At 56.6% G+C, this 15,871-nt stretch overlaps 1 protein-coding gene across 7 annotated transcripts in view; it reads left to right on the forward strand.

The window, feature by feature from the left end:
• Positions 1 to 14,342, forward strand: part of LOC140918062 (hexosaminidase D) — a 38,133-nt gene extending 23,791 nt beyond the window's left edge. For all 7 annotated transcript variants that reach the window (XM_078854515.1, XM_073361672.2, XM_073361669.2 and 4 more), the window contains 9 exons: positions 345 to 509; positions 1,939 to 2,122; positions 2,761 to 2,832; positions 3,471 to 3,675; positions 4,883 to 4,965; positions 7,085 to 7,163; positions 9,003 to 9,104; positions 10,277 to 10,366; positions 11,661 to 14,342. In XM_078854515.1, the coding sequence (XP_078710641.1) occupies positions 345 to 509; positions 1,939 to 2,122; positions 2,761 to 2,832; positions 3,471 to 3,675; positions 4,883 to 4,965; positions 7,085 to 7,163; positions 9,003 to 9,104; positions 10,277 to 10,366; positions 11,661 to 11,844 (1,164 nt within the window). In that variant the 3' untranslated portion in view covers positions 11,845 to 14,342. The remainder of the gene's footprint in view (positions 1 to 344; positions 510 to 1,938; positions 2,123 to 2,760; positions 2,833 to 3,470; positions 3,676 to 4,882; positions 4,966 to 7,084; positions 7,164 to 9,002; positions 9,105 to 10,276; positions 10,367 to 11,660) is intronic.
• Positions 14,343 to 15,871: the final 1,529 nt, after the last annotated feature.

Genomic DNA, 15,871 nt, shown 5'->3' on the forward strand with positions numbered 1-15,871 from the left:
TGACAGTGAGCCTGGTGGAGGCTCCTGTGAACTGGTGCGCTCAGCCCGGGGCATTCCACAGGGAGCAGGTACACCTCCCACAGACCGTGCTGATCAACCCCCCGGGCACGTGGACGGGGGGTCCCCCTCTTACTGGCCCACGTGTCCCCATTGCGCAGCATGACTCTAGCTGGACAGAGCCCCTTTAAAGCAGACCCGTGACTTGCCTCCCAGTTACTCCTTTCCCTTGCAGTCAAACTGCTCTCTTTCCAAAGCACAGCACCATCTGCCAGGGGTCCAGTGGGGTTGGTTTGTGCACGGTGTGGTTTGGTGCTACGTTGGGTTCACACGCTTCCTTGTGACAGTTTATCCTGAAGCACGACAAGTACCGATACCTGCGGGAAGTCGAGCGCTTCCCCAACAGCCTCAACCCCCACGTCCCAGACACCCTGTCCCTGCTGAAGAGCATCCTGTCACAGGTGATGGACAAACACAGGCACTCGAACTGGATCCACATCGGAGCCGACGAGGTAAGTGCTGGGGAGTTCCTGTGGAAGGCGTCCCATGCTCTCCCCTCTGCCGGCTCAGGGAGTTATGGGGTGTGTGTGTCATTTGTATTGCAGTAGCCCCAGCTGTAGATTGGAACCCTGCTGTTCTAACACAATGGCTGCCCCTGCCTTGACAAGCTTACTGTCTAATGGTCTAAGGAGGGACACAGTAGACTGTCCCCAATTCTAGGTGCAAAGTCCTCTACGGTTTACGACAGCCCCTCTGGGTAGAGGGAAGGGAAGAGGAACAAAACGTCTGGAGAAGAGGCTTGCAGAGCTACTCCGCCTTCCAGCACACTGAGCACAGCTTTTAGTGGCTTCCTTGCAGGTCCTGTAGCGATCTGGCTTCTGTTTACAGACCCCAAAGTATTTCCAACTCTGCATACAGTACCAGTGAAATGTACCCCCCTGTGAGGTGCAAGGTAGCAGCTCTTTGGTGCCCGACACTGGGTTGGGAGGAGGTGACATTTTTGGCCAAAGTACACGGGGACAAACTCTTGCATGTTACGCAGTGTCCCCTGGGTTCTCTAACGACTCTGCAGAGCAGATGGGGCCTGGTGTTTCAAAGCATCCTGCAAAGGTCCCAGGAGCAGTAAAGTGCCTATGACTCGTCTGCCCACCCTGCAGGGGTGAAGGTCTGAGTTGACCCAGCCTGGGTGTGAACTCTGGGTTAGTGGGGGAGAGTCAAGCTGCGTTCCAACCCAGCTGGTACTTTTGCCATCCAGGGTTGCCCCAGTGAAGAGGTAATGTAAGCTGTGCTGTACTGACTCTTGACTGTCTAGATGTTCTGGTGGGGGGAGGGGGGGTTAATTTTATTTAGTTTTAAATGTCCATGTTTACATCCGTGTTTACATCAGCGAAGGCCAGTTGGGGGTGCGCACCTTCGCTCCTGGGGAGCTAGTTAAACAGTCTCGAACCAGCCCTGAGAAAGGTCTGTCCTCCGCTCAGACAAGCGTTGGCCTTGTGGGGGAGAGCTCCAATGTGGGGGTGATCCTTCACACAGAGGAGACGGAACTGTGCCTGCAAAGCTCTTCGGAGAGCTTGCCTCTGCCGCGGTCATCACCTCCGTCTGTCTGGAGTCAGGCTCAACCAGCTGCTCACGCTGGGCCAGCTTGGTGACACTGGTATAGTTGTGTGTATCATCCGCATGTTGCTGGCACTTGGGTCCGTCTCGTCTGATTGCTTTGCCTAGTTGCTGCGTGTGGCTGTTGACTAGGACTGAGGAGAGGCCTGATCACTGTGGGGCTGCACTGGGGAGGGGTCTGGCGCAGGGGTGCCGTTTCCCATCATTGCTCCCTGAGTGCATCCCTCTAGGAAGGACGTAAACCTTGCACACTCTTCACTCTGTGCCTGTTTATAGAGGCTATTAAGCTTCTGATCTTAACAATAGTTTCCCTTCCGGTAAATCCAGGTCTTTCATCTAGGGGAAGGGATGGATTCCAAGAACTGGATCAGCCTCAACAATGGAGATGTGGGGAAGATGTACCTGAATCACATCAAGGAGGTCGTGAACTTCATCGTGAACCAGTACAAGGGACTCCAAGTCCTCATGTGGGACGACATGCTGAGGAAGATCAGTATGGGAGCCATCCAAGGTCAGGGCGGCTTTGTGCTCTTCTCCAGGAGCAGTTAGTTGTAGGGGATTCCCTAGGGTGACCCTTGCGTATGTCTCTCCAGAGCAGCATCCCAGTTGCACCCTCACACTGCTCTGGCAATGCAGCTGCCTGGAGGGTACCTGTAGTGCCCCCTTCCCCCCCTCCCCCAGTGTCGTCTGGGATGGGGCGGGGCAGGGGAGAAAGTGTAGTACGGACACTAGAGTGTCTCCTGGGGGTTTGGTGGTGTCCCCACCAGGAGCGGTGGAAGGTCCCTAAAAAGTGGGGGGGGGGCACAGGTGCCAGAAACATGGCCCTGCCCTTCAGGCTGCCCCTTCCCCTAAGGCCGTGCTTCTCTCGGGGGCGGGGGGCTCCCCCCTCCCCCGCCAGCACCCCTGGTCCCTGCCCATAGTGTGGAATGCTTCTGGACTCACTTATATCTGTGCAGTTTGGAGTTGTGTATCCTGCTCACAGTCACCCCAACTCTTCGTGTAGGGAGCAAGGGGGGTCTGGGCTGGTGGAATGCGGTTGTGGGGCGGGTTTCCCCACCAGCCTTCTCTCTCCTCCCCTGGAGCTATTGGCAGAGATGCTGTTGCATTCTCTCCCCTCCAGGTTTTTTGTTTTTTTTTTTTGTCCTGCAGAGTCTGGCATACCGAAGCATGCCTCCCCAGTGCTGTGGTTTTACGCCCCAGACTTTGACACTGAGCAGATAGGTAAGGGGCAGAGCCTGTGACGGTTTCATCCATGAGCTGCTTTGGGAGACTTGCCAGATTGCATGTCGGGAGGTTAAAGGCCAAGTTGAGCCCTGGTGTAAGCTGGGGACGGCGCCATGGAAATCAGGGTCACGTTTCCTTTGTGTCCTGCCCTGCTGATGTCCTTCGCTTTGTCCCGGTTGTGACTGTGACTTTTTTGTGCCGTGGACCCCTGGTGCCTAGGAGGTTGGCAGAGTCCCCCCATTTCACTGCCATGGGGCTGCCAGCTGATGACCCTCTTACTCTTTGCTAGTCTGGGTCACATTTGAACCGGTTACTTAAAGGTAGCGTAAGATCTAGGATGGAGCCTAACAAACTTCTGAGCCACCCGCCAGCATCCTGTTGCCAGCCCCAGACAAGAGGAACGGATAGGTGGGTAATGGTGTTAGTTCTCCGGCTGGTGTGTGGGCCCATGCCTATGGCTTGCAACAGGAGCAGTGTGTCTCTGCCTCCGCTTGTCAGCCACTCAGCGGTGCTGGTGGGTCTGTGTGGGGCCCAGGGCTGGCGCCCTTTGGGAGTGCTGTGTTGAAGCTCAGCCTGTTGGCACTGGCAGATGTTTTCCAGCTGTTTGCTGATCATGGTATCTCCATCTCTCTTAGGAAAGTTTATTTCAAAGTACGCAGACAGTGGCTTCAAATCGGTGTGGTTCGCGAGTGCCTTCAAAGGCACCACCGGCCCCGCGCAGGCCTGGACCCCTTTAAATTACCACCTGAAAAACCACCTGAGCTGGCTGAAGGTGATCCAGGCCATGTCCAAGTTCCCACTCATCAAGTTCCAGGGAATTGCGCTCACGGGGTGGCAAAGGTGAGGCCCTGCACTAGGGACCGGAGGGCAGCAGGGGGAACGGCTGTCCCTCTGCTTCTGAGCGAGCGCCAGGCTAACACACGCTGCTTGCAGAGAACGTGACCTCTCCCCTGGGGGGGGAATGGACAGCGGGCGAGATGAGAGCAGTCCCAGGCTTTGCTCGCTTTGCTGTGCCATGGCCGCAGCTGGAACGCTGCCTTCAGCCGGGGCGACCCTTGAGTGGGAAGATCCCGATGACCTGCCAGGAGCTCGGAGAAGAGCATCAGACGGGATTAGTGAGCTGGGGGGCGGGGTTATGGGGGAGTGAGATCAAAATCGTCCAGCTTGGCTGGGTGGCTGAGGGGAGGATCCATCAGTCTGGAAATAAGCGAGGGGTCATGTCACAGCAGGTGATACAAGGCAGGGGAGAGGGGGAGGTAACTAGGGGCAACGGCATCCAGAGAGATGGGGCAAAATAGACTGAGCCTGCGGGAGGATCCCTTCACCTACGGATCCTTTTCCTGAGGGGAAGGGTGAAAGCTGCCATGCTGGGGACTGGAAAGAACTCTAATAGGGAGCAGCCCTGCCCTGACAGGCAGCTGGGGACCTCCCGGGTCCATCCCAGCTCCAGCCCTATACTTCACTAACTGCCGCCCCCCGCACACTTTCCTTTGCTTCTCCTGCTGTTACCGCTTTTCCTGACCAAATCTCCTGCCCTGGTTAGATAGAAATGCACCTGGAATCCTAGGCTGTGCAGCAGGAGAAGTCCCCTGCGGAGTCCCCGACGGTTGCACAATGTTCTTCTTCTGGCCTGTGGCCATGCCCCGCAGCACCAGTGCACCAGCCTGCTGGAACGGCTCTCAAAGGGGCTGCCTGCAGCACAGACGAGCAGAAGCTGGTGTGGAGCTCTGGCGAGAAAGGGGCAGGGATAGCTGCGGGGCTGGCAGAAGTCCCTCAGGGCAGTGGGAGTTGGGGATTCCTGCTGGGGCTCAGGGCAGCTTAGGGACCCTACAGATCATCAGTGGCAGGATCTGGGGCTGTCCACCGCGGCTGTGTGTGCATCTGCCTCCCAGTGCGATGCCAAGGGACTGCGGTGAGACAGTACAACAGCTGGCAGAGGGTGATGGGCTGGGGATACCATTCTGCTGCTGCTGTCCTGATAGCAGGCCACTGATGGGCAGGGGGTTCTGCAGCGTGACCACGTGCTGTTGCTCTCCTTTCCCCGCAGGTACGACCACTACTCCGTGCTGTGTGAGCTGCTGCCGGTGGGGATCCCGTCCCTGGCCATGTGTCTGCAGACACTAGTGAACGGTGAGGGGCTCGCTGCCAGGGCATACAGTGCGGGCTGGTGTCACCAAGCCTGAATTAACTCAGCTCTCTAACGTGAGAATCAGCATGGCCTAGCAATTAGACCAGGTGACTAGGAGTCAGGACTCCTGGGTTCTATTCCTGGGTCTACCACTGACCCCTTGTGCAGTTTAATCTCTGGCTTCCTCTAAGACTTCGTACAAAAAACTGTGTTTAGACCAATTTTTAACAGTTTCCTCTACGTGTATGAGATCTATAGTTACCCCTTTTGACCCAAGCAGTTAGCCAGTGTTCAAGGTCTTGTGGGTTGTTTTTGTTAGGAGGCCAAATTGATGAAGGAGTCAGGTGTTTCTCGGCAAGATTTACAAAGTTCTGCATCCCTGGACACAGAAGGAATCAAACAGGAGGCAGTGTCTTTACTCACACTCCCAGCCTCTTTCCAGCCAGCACTCTGCTTTAAAAGCACTCTCTTGGGACCACGTTCCCAGTGCTTTTCTGGCAGCTTCTCACATTTATCCTGAATGAAAGGCAGCTGTCCTACCCACCAGCATCAATGCGGTATCACTCGGCCTCTATCATTATAGGGAGCTATACATTTTTTATACACACATATATATAATCACTTATCGCCCGTAATTTACAGGAATGAGCTCTACGGGTATGTGAACCCTTCATACCAGTGTAACTCCATCTGTCCACACTAGGGGGTTGTGCAGCTTTAGCTATCCAGGTTTCAAACCGATGTAGGTAAAGCTGTACCAATAGTGTGTGTAGACCAGCCTTTAGTGACTTGCCCAGGAGCACCCAGCGCATCAGTGGGAAGGCTGGGATTAAAACAACAGTGTCAGAACTCCTAGCCCACCAAGCTTGGAGTTCCTGTGGTGAGAGGAGGAATACCAGAATTATGCAATTCTCTGGCAAGATACTCTATGTTTCTGTGGCCTCAACCCAGCCTGCCTGCTAAATACATGCAGCGCTGCTCCCTCCAGGAGTGTTGCTCACTAGCTGAGCAATGCAGTTGTGCTGTTTGTTTCCCTGATGGGTGAATATTTTGTCCTGGAAAAGCAACTAGTTTGGCCTTGAACCTGCATGCTGACAGCCAGGAGAGTAAAGGTTGCCTGTAAAATAGTATTGAGCTTTTTGGGGGCATTTTGGTCCTTCGTGCTATTTTTATTCAGTGATCACCATTAAGATGTTCTTCCTACGGGGCAGGGGTGTGTGTGTGTGGGGGGGTGCACGCACATGTGCACTGTTATACAGATCGGGCTGAGCGGAGCTTTCTGTCCAAGAGCGGGTGTTTCAGAATGCTGTACCATCCCCACGCATTCTCTGACTGCTTCCAGAATCCCGGTGCCGCATCGGGAACAGGGGGAGGGCTGGTGAGGGAAACGTGAGGTCATTTGGCCAAGGGGTTCCCCAGACACAGCCCCTTGTACAAGCTAGCAGTGTCTAGTGTTCCAAAGGCTCTCCGATGCCTAGGGCTGGAAGTCGGTATGCCCGGCAGGCGCTGGGGTTGGCTAGTAGCTGGTGTTCCTCCATAGGACATACAATATCCGTCCTGTGCATTCGGCCTGTTTGTGGCTTGATGCTCGCAGTGCTTTCCTGGGTATTTTGTTTTTCCCTTGATAACAGGGGACAGCCGCAGTGCATCCTCCCACGTGCCTCCCATTTCCCTAGTGTGTGGGCAGCTCCCAGCCTGTGGCGATGTGCCCATGTAGCTCTCATTCAGCTGGCACATGCTACACCTAGTGGACCCATGGTAGCATGGGCGGCGGTCAGTGGGGCTGGCCACCCCGAGCACGTACCCAGGGCTTCCAGACAGGTTCCTCCCGCAGCTGCCTGTGCTCCTATGGCTACGCTACGGTCCTCGCCACGCTGGCTGGCTGGGTGCTACCGCGGGTGTGTCCCCTCAGATGGGGACCATGTCCCCAGCGCCACGTGCAGACATGACCTAAAGATGAAGGTGCCCCCCCCCCTTGAGCTCCGAGCAAGCTGCCAGTACAGCCCCCATCTAGGTAAAGTTTAGACTCCCTCTCAGGGCTTCTCCTGCCTGCTCTGTCCTGGCCTGTCCTGTCCTCTCCCCTTCAGCTAACCCGTGTGTCATCTCCCCCCTCCCACCCAGGTGGATTTACTGAAGCAACTAACAAGAAAATCCTGGACGTGTTGGGCTTCCAGAACATCCATCTAGAGAAGAGCACGTGGTACGTTGCTCAGGCCAGTCTGTTCCAGCTGGCTGGTTCCCGGGGCTGCTGCCCGTCAGCTGTGGCTCCAGGTGCTTTTCCTGGGCTGTGCTGAGCCGTCACGGAGCCCAGCTGGCCTGCTGTGTCCCCTAGTCCTCCCGTTAACTCTTGTTTGTGGGGTGTTACCAGCGCATCCCAGGAGCCTGCTGCACCTCCTATGTGTGTGTCTGTAACATTTGTCTGACCCCCCTGAGGCAGGGCAGGGCCATATCCCCATTGTACGGGCCAGGTTGCACAGAGAGACTAAGTGATCCGCTCCAGCTGAGTCACGGGGAGTGTGGGTCTCCTGCATCTCAAACTAGTGCCCTAACCCACTAGGCCTTTCTTCTCTGTCTAACCCACCAATCCTCTGTTTTAGCTGCTGCTTCCATAGTGGTGACCCTTCCTCCGAAGCATCCAGGTTCCATGCCCATTGGACTCGTCGGCAGCAGGCGCTTGGCGTGCAGGCATCTTATGCCTATGCCCCAACAGCCTCTATGTATCTCCCCCTGCCCCTCTCCTGTGACCCGCTTGGTGCCTCGGTCCTGCGGGCAGGCGTCCCGGCATCACTTTGAACCTGGTCTCCAGGCACCCTGCGGTTAGCACCTCCTTGCACTAGAGTGCTACTCTCCTGAATTTAGTGCTTGTCTTGTGGTGGCTGCTGGCTAGCGGGCTAGTGGTTCAATTCATTTCTAGCAGCCTCTGTAGCCCTCTAAAGCTCTGGCAAAATGTTCCTGAGAGGTGGATCCAAGCTCCTGTGTTTAGAGTCTCTCTAAAGGCTCCTCAACGGCAAGATAATCAAGTGTCTTGCCCTGGTGCTGATGTTCTAACACCCAAATTCTGAGTTCCAAGGAGTCGTCTGGCTCTTAGGATCCTTCCTTCACTGATGTGACTGCAACTCCAGCTGATGGCAAAAGGCTTCTCATCCGGGGCTGGATCAGTCCAGCATGCCACTTGTGATGCTCTAGTGGGTAAAACGCCGGGGGCAGGAGGAACTCTCTTGCATTCAGAGGGTGCAGTCGTTAAGTAGCCTGGGATTTGGGAGATTCTGCTTCTTTCCCCTGCTCTGCCATAGACACCTGTGTGACCTTGGGCAAGTCACTTAGCCTCTCTGTGCTGCCATTCCCATTTATGCCATGGGGACAACAGCCCTGCCTGCCTCACGGGGTGCTGTGTGAGTAAACACATCCGATATTGAGGTGCTCAGACACTGTGGTGATGGGCGGGGGGGGGGCAGCTGAGTAACTCAGACAGCATCCAGAAAGGAAATATCTCCATAATATGGCAAGCACCTTTGTTTTACGTACCTAAAACATCTGCAGTAAGAACTATGTAACCAATATCCCTATTGTCTATCAGTCCATGCACAGGGCTGTCCTCTTAGTGTGATCTAGTCTCTCCCCATCTATTTGAGCCTATTCTCTACATAATGACCGAGTCCCTGGCACAGAACGGGACCTGCTGTGTCTGACACAGAGCTTAGGTGAAGTCATGGGTGGTCTTTGGGGGTCTCTCGTCTTTCCTGTCTTGCTTGGAAACTTGTCCACATCCTTATTAATTAAATTCCAACTTTCTATTGCCATTGGCCCAAACCAAAAAGGCTTGGTGGGGATGAATTAGTGGCTGTCCAGCAAGTGTGAAGTCGGAAGCTGGGTGTCCTTTGATTCCAGAAAGGTTGGTCGCATTAACCAGCAATTGGATGAAATGGAAAGTCCCCTGTATCAGCTCTGAGAGCAAATGGGGATTTGGGGATCTGCTTCCTTGGTGGTATCAGGAACTATCCCGTGGCTCACATCTGCTCCTGCTGTGTGTTTCTCCTAGTGAAGGGAATGGCGCATTTCCCGGCTCTGAAATCTATCGCATGGTCGAGCAAATCAATGGCCAGTTAAAAGAGAGCACTGCGAAAGTCCTGGAGGAAGAAAGGTAAAGGGTGCTATGGGGCTGGAAGCTGGGCTCTGTACCCTACCCTAGTCTTGCAGCTCATGTCGAGGCGTGCTGGAGTCTGGGTGCTGACCCCAAAGGGCTGGGTTGTTGTGAGGGGGAGGGGGTGGGGGTGTTTACTGGAGCTCCTTTCTGGTCTCTGCTACGTCTAGCTTTCGTTCAGAGGTGTGCAGAATCAGTGACTCCTTGCCCAGCTCCTTGGCTGATTTCAGTCTCTTTCCCTGCCCAGCCTCCACCCTTCAGGGCCCTTGTCCTAATCTCCCCTTTCCACTGCATGCCCCGCTCCAGCTCTGGTCCCCTCTGCATTCAAGTCAGCCTTATTCCTCCTGGGTGCCAGCAGCGGGTGCATTAAGTGCTTGGGGGAGACATGCTGCTTGCTCTGTTCCTGTGCCCAGCACTACAGCCTCCCTCAGCTGCTGTGGGGAGCAGTTTCAAGGAAAGTCCTGCTAAGCCCCTGCAGCCTCAAGATGAGGCATGCTCAGGTGCGCTATGGGGATAGTGCATGCACAGGCCAATTGCACCTGGAGCTGTGTGGGGATGGAGCATGCTCAGTACACATGGAAGCTTTAGAGAATTTAGCTGCCCAACTCTTAACAAGTCTCTACTGAGCACGTGCAAACAGAGATTTTATTTTCTCGTAGGCTTATAACTTGGCCAAATTTGGGTAGTTTTTCACAAGAATGGCAAAAGGCACCTCCCTGACACCAGGGCAACACCCCTGCCATATTTCAAATCCCTGCCCCAAAGCATGAGGGTGCTGGAGCGTCTCAAGGAAAAAGATGGTCAGATTTCTTTTTTTATATATAACCCGGCTTAACGTATTTTCCCCTGATCACGTACTACAAACAGCTGAACCCTTTTTGCTAAAACTTTAACATAAAAACTCGGCCTGAGGCAGATGCCTGGCTTGGAAAACTTCAGCCCAAACAGCTAGTCTTTTTGGCAAAGTTATAAGCAAGTGGAAAGTGTTGGACAACCCTCAAGTAGAGATGTTGCTGCCAGGCCTGCCTGTAGTCCAGTTTTCTGGCAATTTGTTACGGGGCTCCCCCACCAGGGTTAGCTTTAGCTGGCGAGACCTGCTAGAGTGAGAGGCGTAATTACAAAACAACTAATCCGGTGTTTCTGTGGTGGGGTCCGTTTGTCTCTCACATCAGTGCCATCAAGGGCTGGTTCAGCCTGTACCACAGGAAGCACCGGTTCGGCAACCCGCGCAACCTGGAGAACTTCGGCAGCAAGGTGTTGAAGTACGTGGGGCTCCCTTGGCCCACTCTTGGGGGCGGGTAGATGGGACTCGTACTGCTGTGTGGGCCTGGCGGAGTCTCTGTGCGATGATGGGCTCCTGGCCAGGCTTTCACCCTGCTTCCCGTCAGGGAAGGGGAACAGAAGCAAGCGCTCGCCTTCCCAGGGCTCTTCTCTGAGGTGGGGTGAAGGCCTTGCGCCACGAGCGAGGCCTCTGCACTCGAGGTCCCCACTGAGCAGGAATCTGAACTCTGCCCTGTGTGAACGGGCATAAGGCTGAGAGGGGCAGTATGGGCCTGCCCTGTCGCAGCCCTGGGGAGGGCACGCAGGGAGGGAGTGCCATGTGCCCTGCAAAGGCAGTGCCCAAACCAAGTTGCCCGTGTTGCTGAGAGCCGGGGCTGGTCTCTCACAAGCCTGAACCTTGATCCCCACCCAACCCCTCTCCCTGTCTGAGGGGTGGAGGGGGCAGCTTCCCTTGTCCCCTTTGGGGATGTCGCATCCAAAGCGACAGCCCTAACTTGAGCGGAGTCCTGGCCGCTGGGTGTGGCCCAGGGCTGGGGTTCCTAGTGCAGTGCTCACAGCAATGGCCTGCTGCTCTCCTCGGAGAACTGGTGGCCTCTTTCCAGCTGCAAGAGGTCACCGGGCCCCCGGGTCTCTTGACATGGCGATGGCGTGCCAGCAGGGGACACTCCCACAAAGCCCAATCCTGCCTTCCTGGGGCCGGAGGGGTGGGAGCCGGTTATGTACCGGGCAGTTAGTTCTAAAATGACGGGAGGAGGGCTGGGCCGGGAGCTGGGAGACCAGGGCCTGAGGCTTGGCTCTGGCCTAAGCTTCCCAAGTGACTTTGGACCAACCCCTGCCCCTCCCTGGGCTCGGCTGCCCCTCTGTAAAGCAGGGAGGGGGAGGAGGGCCTTCCACGGGGCATCATCAACTTCCAAAAGAGCGTGGGGGCCTGGGCCTGCCCCGGAGCCCCCGCTGGTCACCATGGCAATGCAGTTGCCCCCTGCTATGTTGAAAGGACTCTGCCCCCGTGGCTGGGGGGGCGCGGGAGGAGCTCACAGAACAGGGCCTTTCACCTGTACCCGGAGCGCTGCATGGAGCAAATCCTAGGTCCATGGGGAGATCTGTCCGTGGCAGGAGCTAGGCTGGTGATAGCAGGTGTGATGCTGTGGGGTTCGTCTGGTCGATGGTGCCCATCTGACTCGCTCAGAGCCCTATGGCAATGGTGGTTAATCAGCCTGCACCCCTGCAAATGCCGCAGGCTCCTGGCTCTGACACGCTGCCGCCTTCTGCCACCAGGGTCCATGAGGACTGGGAGAACTTCATCCAGAACTTCCGCTCCCAGCTGGAAAGCATCTACTTCCCCGACACGGTGGAGGAGTGGATGGAGGAAAACGTGAATCCCTACATGGACCGGCTGCGGGAGTTTGTCCGGGACTACAGGGAGATCATCCGCCTGAATGCCAAGCCCAAGGCCTTGTAGGGGCAGGAGCCCAGGCTGGCTTGCTGCAGCGAGGAGCCCAATTTCACTGCACAGTGGAGTTGAGCTGCCAGGAATGTGGTGACTCTGGCCGGAGCTTATTTCCCCTTGTCGTAGTCCATTAGCAACCCCCAGGCCAGTCTACTTTCCTGGCTCCCTCTCTCTGCAGAGGTGGCCACTGGACTTCTCTGTTCCAACCCCTCTTCACACTAGTCCCTAAAATAATCTTGAAAAGCATGAGCGAGGCCCTGGGGAGGGGGGCTCTGGGATTGGGCAGCTGTTAATGTCTTGGGCTTGCCTGCTCAGAGCCACTGCAGCGCCCATCCCAGACAGCAGGTGCAGCCCGCGAGTTGCTGGCCATCTGCGCTCTGAGCCCTGTGGCTGCGATGCGTTCTCCAACCTCAGAGCAGTACCCTTTTCCCTGCGTGCCCAGGATCGTGCTGTCACTGCGGCTCCCGCAGGAGAGGGGGGATGGGGCTGGCTTGCCTTTCAGCCCCCATTCACGCTTGTCCGGGAGCCCATGGTTCTGGCAGCGCAGACCTGCTCCATGGATCCCCCTTCTTTGTGGGACCAGGTAGGAAAGCCATGCCCACCTTCTTCGAGGGGCCCAGGGGTGGGTCTGTCCCCAGCCTGGCGCTCCGTGAAGCCGTAACAATGGGAGCTGTTTGGCCCTTCGTGGGAAAGCTCTCCTGGCAGTGACCAGCTCGTTTGGGACGGAGACCCCCATCTACTTCCTGGTGACCCAAAGTCATGAGAGGGAGCCTCTCCTTAGGGGGAGCTGGGTCTCTGCCGACACTCTGGCCACTCAGGGAAGAGCAGCTCCCTGAGCGTAGGCTGTGGGGGGGTCACACAAGGTCTCGTGCTCTTTGCACTAGTCGCAGATTGGTGACCCACAGAAAATAGGTGTATCTGTGCCCTCCGTGCCAGTGAGGTGACTGGGCCGCTGTCTAGTGCTCACACTGGCCCAGTAGCAATAGTGAATCTGAAGACGACTTGCTTAGGCTTCGGGCTGTTTGGAGCGGGGCTTTCCAAAGGTCTTGGAGCTGGCCTCGCTCCTGCTGGCCACGTCCCTGGTAAAACATCCTGCAGCGGGTGCAGAGTCATGCTGAGCGCCATTGAACACTGCACCCTGACCCTATGTCGGCACTGCAGTCCCAGGTGTCACGGGCACTCGGGTGCTAATCTCGCTAGCGTGGCTAAAAGTAGCGGGAAAGCTGCAGTGCGGTGGGCTAGCAATGTGAGTACGTAGCCAGCAGTCTGGACCGGCGTGTCCAGCCTGTATTGAAGCCATGCCGCTGTGGCCTCTCAGCTGTTTTAGCTGCACGAGCGAGGTCAAAACTACCTCCCGTAAGCCTGCCTGAGCTGCAGTGGCTCCTAGCTGCTGGTATCTATTTTGAACGTTGAGATCTGATGCCCACGATCTGTTTCCTTCTGGAGATGTGGATCTTCACGGGCCGGGCGAGTCCCTGGGGAGAGCCGCTGCTCTTCTGCACCAAGGCTCCCGCGTGCAGGAGCCTGGGAAATGTTGAGTGGTGTTGTCCACTGCGGTCTGGGGAAGGGTTAGGCAAATGCTGAACAATTCCTGCTTTGGGAGGCTCCTCCAGGGACAATGCTGCCAGACAGGCTTGCTGGGTTTGCAGGGAGAGGGTCTTGTTTTGGCAAATAAATGCCCCAGAGCAGGAGCCTTCTTTCTACTGGGGATGGTGACAGACCCTGGGCCTTACAGCGGGACACAAATTAGAGACACTAACAAGTATTGGAGAGCTCAGAACCTGCTGGGGGTTGGCCTGGGGGCACTAAATCCCCCTGGAGCTGGGAGTTCTCCCTGCACTGGGGGGACTGACAAAAACCCAGTGTGTGAGCTCCCCCCTGCTGGTTCCTCATCAGCGCCAGATCCAGACGCTTCCCCAGACTGTGATAACTCCCTTCACTGATGCCGGTGCAAGAACCAACGTCTTGGCCTAATTACTGTGTAGTAACTCGGTGTAGCAGCAATCTCTGCAAGCAGCTGTATTCAAATTGGTTCCATTTGAGAGGGCGGGGGACTCTGGTGGCTTCTGATCTGTGGAGTAAAGGGAAAGTCCAGGGTGGGAGACCCTGATCCAAACATCTGAACTTATCGCAAACAATGGGGTTACAATCAAAAGTGAATTGTGCGATGTACGGCATCCCGCCCCCGCCCTCCCAGGCACAGGGCTAGGGTCCCTCGCAGGTTCTTGCTGTGGGCTGTAGTACAGTGGGGTGTTTCATTTCCCCAGGGAAGGTGGCAGACACTGCGCAATAACCCAGGCTTCTCACACGTTGCCACTGTCTCTGCACTAGCTGATGCTGCTGTAATACAGTGAGTGAAACTTGGGTCCGATGCCTGCGTGGCTGTAGGGAGGGGACGCCTGTTTGCCAGTGGATCTGTTTGGTTTAATATATTGAGCCTAATTTGTTTTTATACTGTATAGAAAGCTCATGTAATACCGACTTCCACAATAAAGTATTTTCCTAAGAAATGCAGCAAATGGTCACTTGTGGCTAGAGTCCCTCTTACCGATTCTACTGCCCCCCCCCCCCCCAGGCCTCTTCCTTCTTTCTGGGAACAGTCCCTGGGCTGAGGACAGGGTTCTGCAGCGCAGCGGACTAGTGCTAAATGGGCGTTTCTCCCAGGAGAGCCTAGGTTCAAATCCCAGTTTGGTTGCAGGCTGAAAGGGTGGGAAACCGCAACAGTGTGGACTTCAGCCTAGCTGTCCGAGTGGGTACACAGGGGCCCGGGTGGGCTTGACCTTGTGCTCCTGAGGCTTTGCAGCTATGGTAGTCACCTAAGCCATTTGTAATTGAGTTAGTGTCTCTTCCCCCCCCCCCCCCATGTGCTGCAATCACCCCTCTGATTGCAGCATCGACAGACACAGACTTAGCCCTGGCTGGATACGGCTCTGTTCCACCAGAAAACTACCATGCTGTTGGCCAGGGGTGGCAGTCTCCAGGCCCAGGATCAGACTGTCCCTGGATGCTGCTGTCATGGATGGGAGCTGTGCACGAGGATCCCGGAACAGCGAAAGGTGCGTCAGCAGCAGAGTTACAGGGAGGCTGGGAAAGCAGGGGGCTGTGGGTCAGGACTGAGGGGCACTGGCAGACCTGTGGGGGGGGGGGCCCAGGGCTGGGATAGTAGGGGAGTTGCAGGCCAGGATTGAGGGGTGTTAGAACTATGATACACTTGCCCGGCACCGGCCTAGGCCTTGCCTGTCTCTGACCCAGCACATATTTGTTCATTGCTTTCAGGAGCCCCCTCTAAATGTGAACGGGGGATGCTCCCCCAAGGCTGCCTGCTCAGCCCATGTACAGCTGGAGCTGTTCCCCGCTGAAGTGCTTCACGCAGCTCAGGTCCGGGGTGCTGCGGACGGAAACCATCTATTGGGTGTTTTGTTACAACATGAAGCTGGGGGCGGGGTGGCTGCAGCCCCACTGCTTCTGACCCCCCCCCCCCCAGAAGCTGCAACTCTTGGGTGTGATGAGCTGGAGGGATTTTTCAGCCAGGAGGTGGCGCCGTTCTCTCTCCATGGACGCCAGCAAGGTGCTTTGAGCTGCTCTGCCAAGCGCCCGCGGGGCAATGGGCGCTTGGAAAGGCTGTGGTGCGGCCGCCCGGCAGGGCAGGGGGAAGCGTCGGAGCCGACACGCAGCCACTGCTCTCCCGGCTGGACCGGGCGCTTGGGAGCCGTCTCCTCGGAGCCTGACGGCCTGGCTGCTCGGGAGCTGCCTCCTGCCCACGCCGTGGTAACCCGGGGGTGCTCCTGGCAGGGTGCCCGCCCTGGGCCAGCCTCCGGCGCTGCTCTGGGGATGCCTGTGGTGCCCCAGAGCGGAGGCGTGACCTGCAGGCGGGGACACCGGGCCTGCGTGGGCACCACTGCTGAGCCACGAGGCTGTTTGCAAAGCCCTCCGTGTGTAAACGCCATCAGCGGAAATGGGTGGAGGGGTTTCATCTTGGGGCGGGGGGGGGTGCAGAAAAGCCCCTACTTAAAGGGGGGGACAGCAGCCGATCAGCGTC

The sequence above is a fragment of the Lepidochelys kempii genome, chromosome 10 (genome assembly GCF_965140285.1).
Source record: "Lepidochelys kempii isolate rLepKem1 chromosome 10, rLepKem1.hap1, whole genome shotgun sequence".
Taxonomy (NCBI): Eukaryota; Metazoa; Chordata; order Testudines; family Cheloniidae; genus Lepidochelys; species Lepidochelys kempii.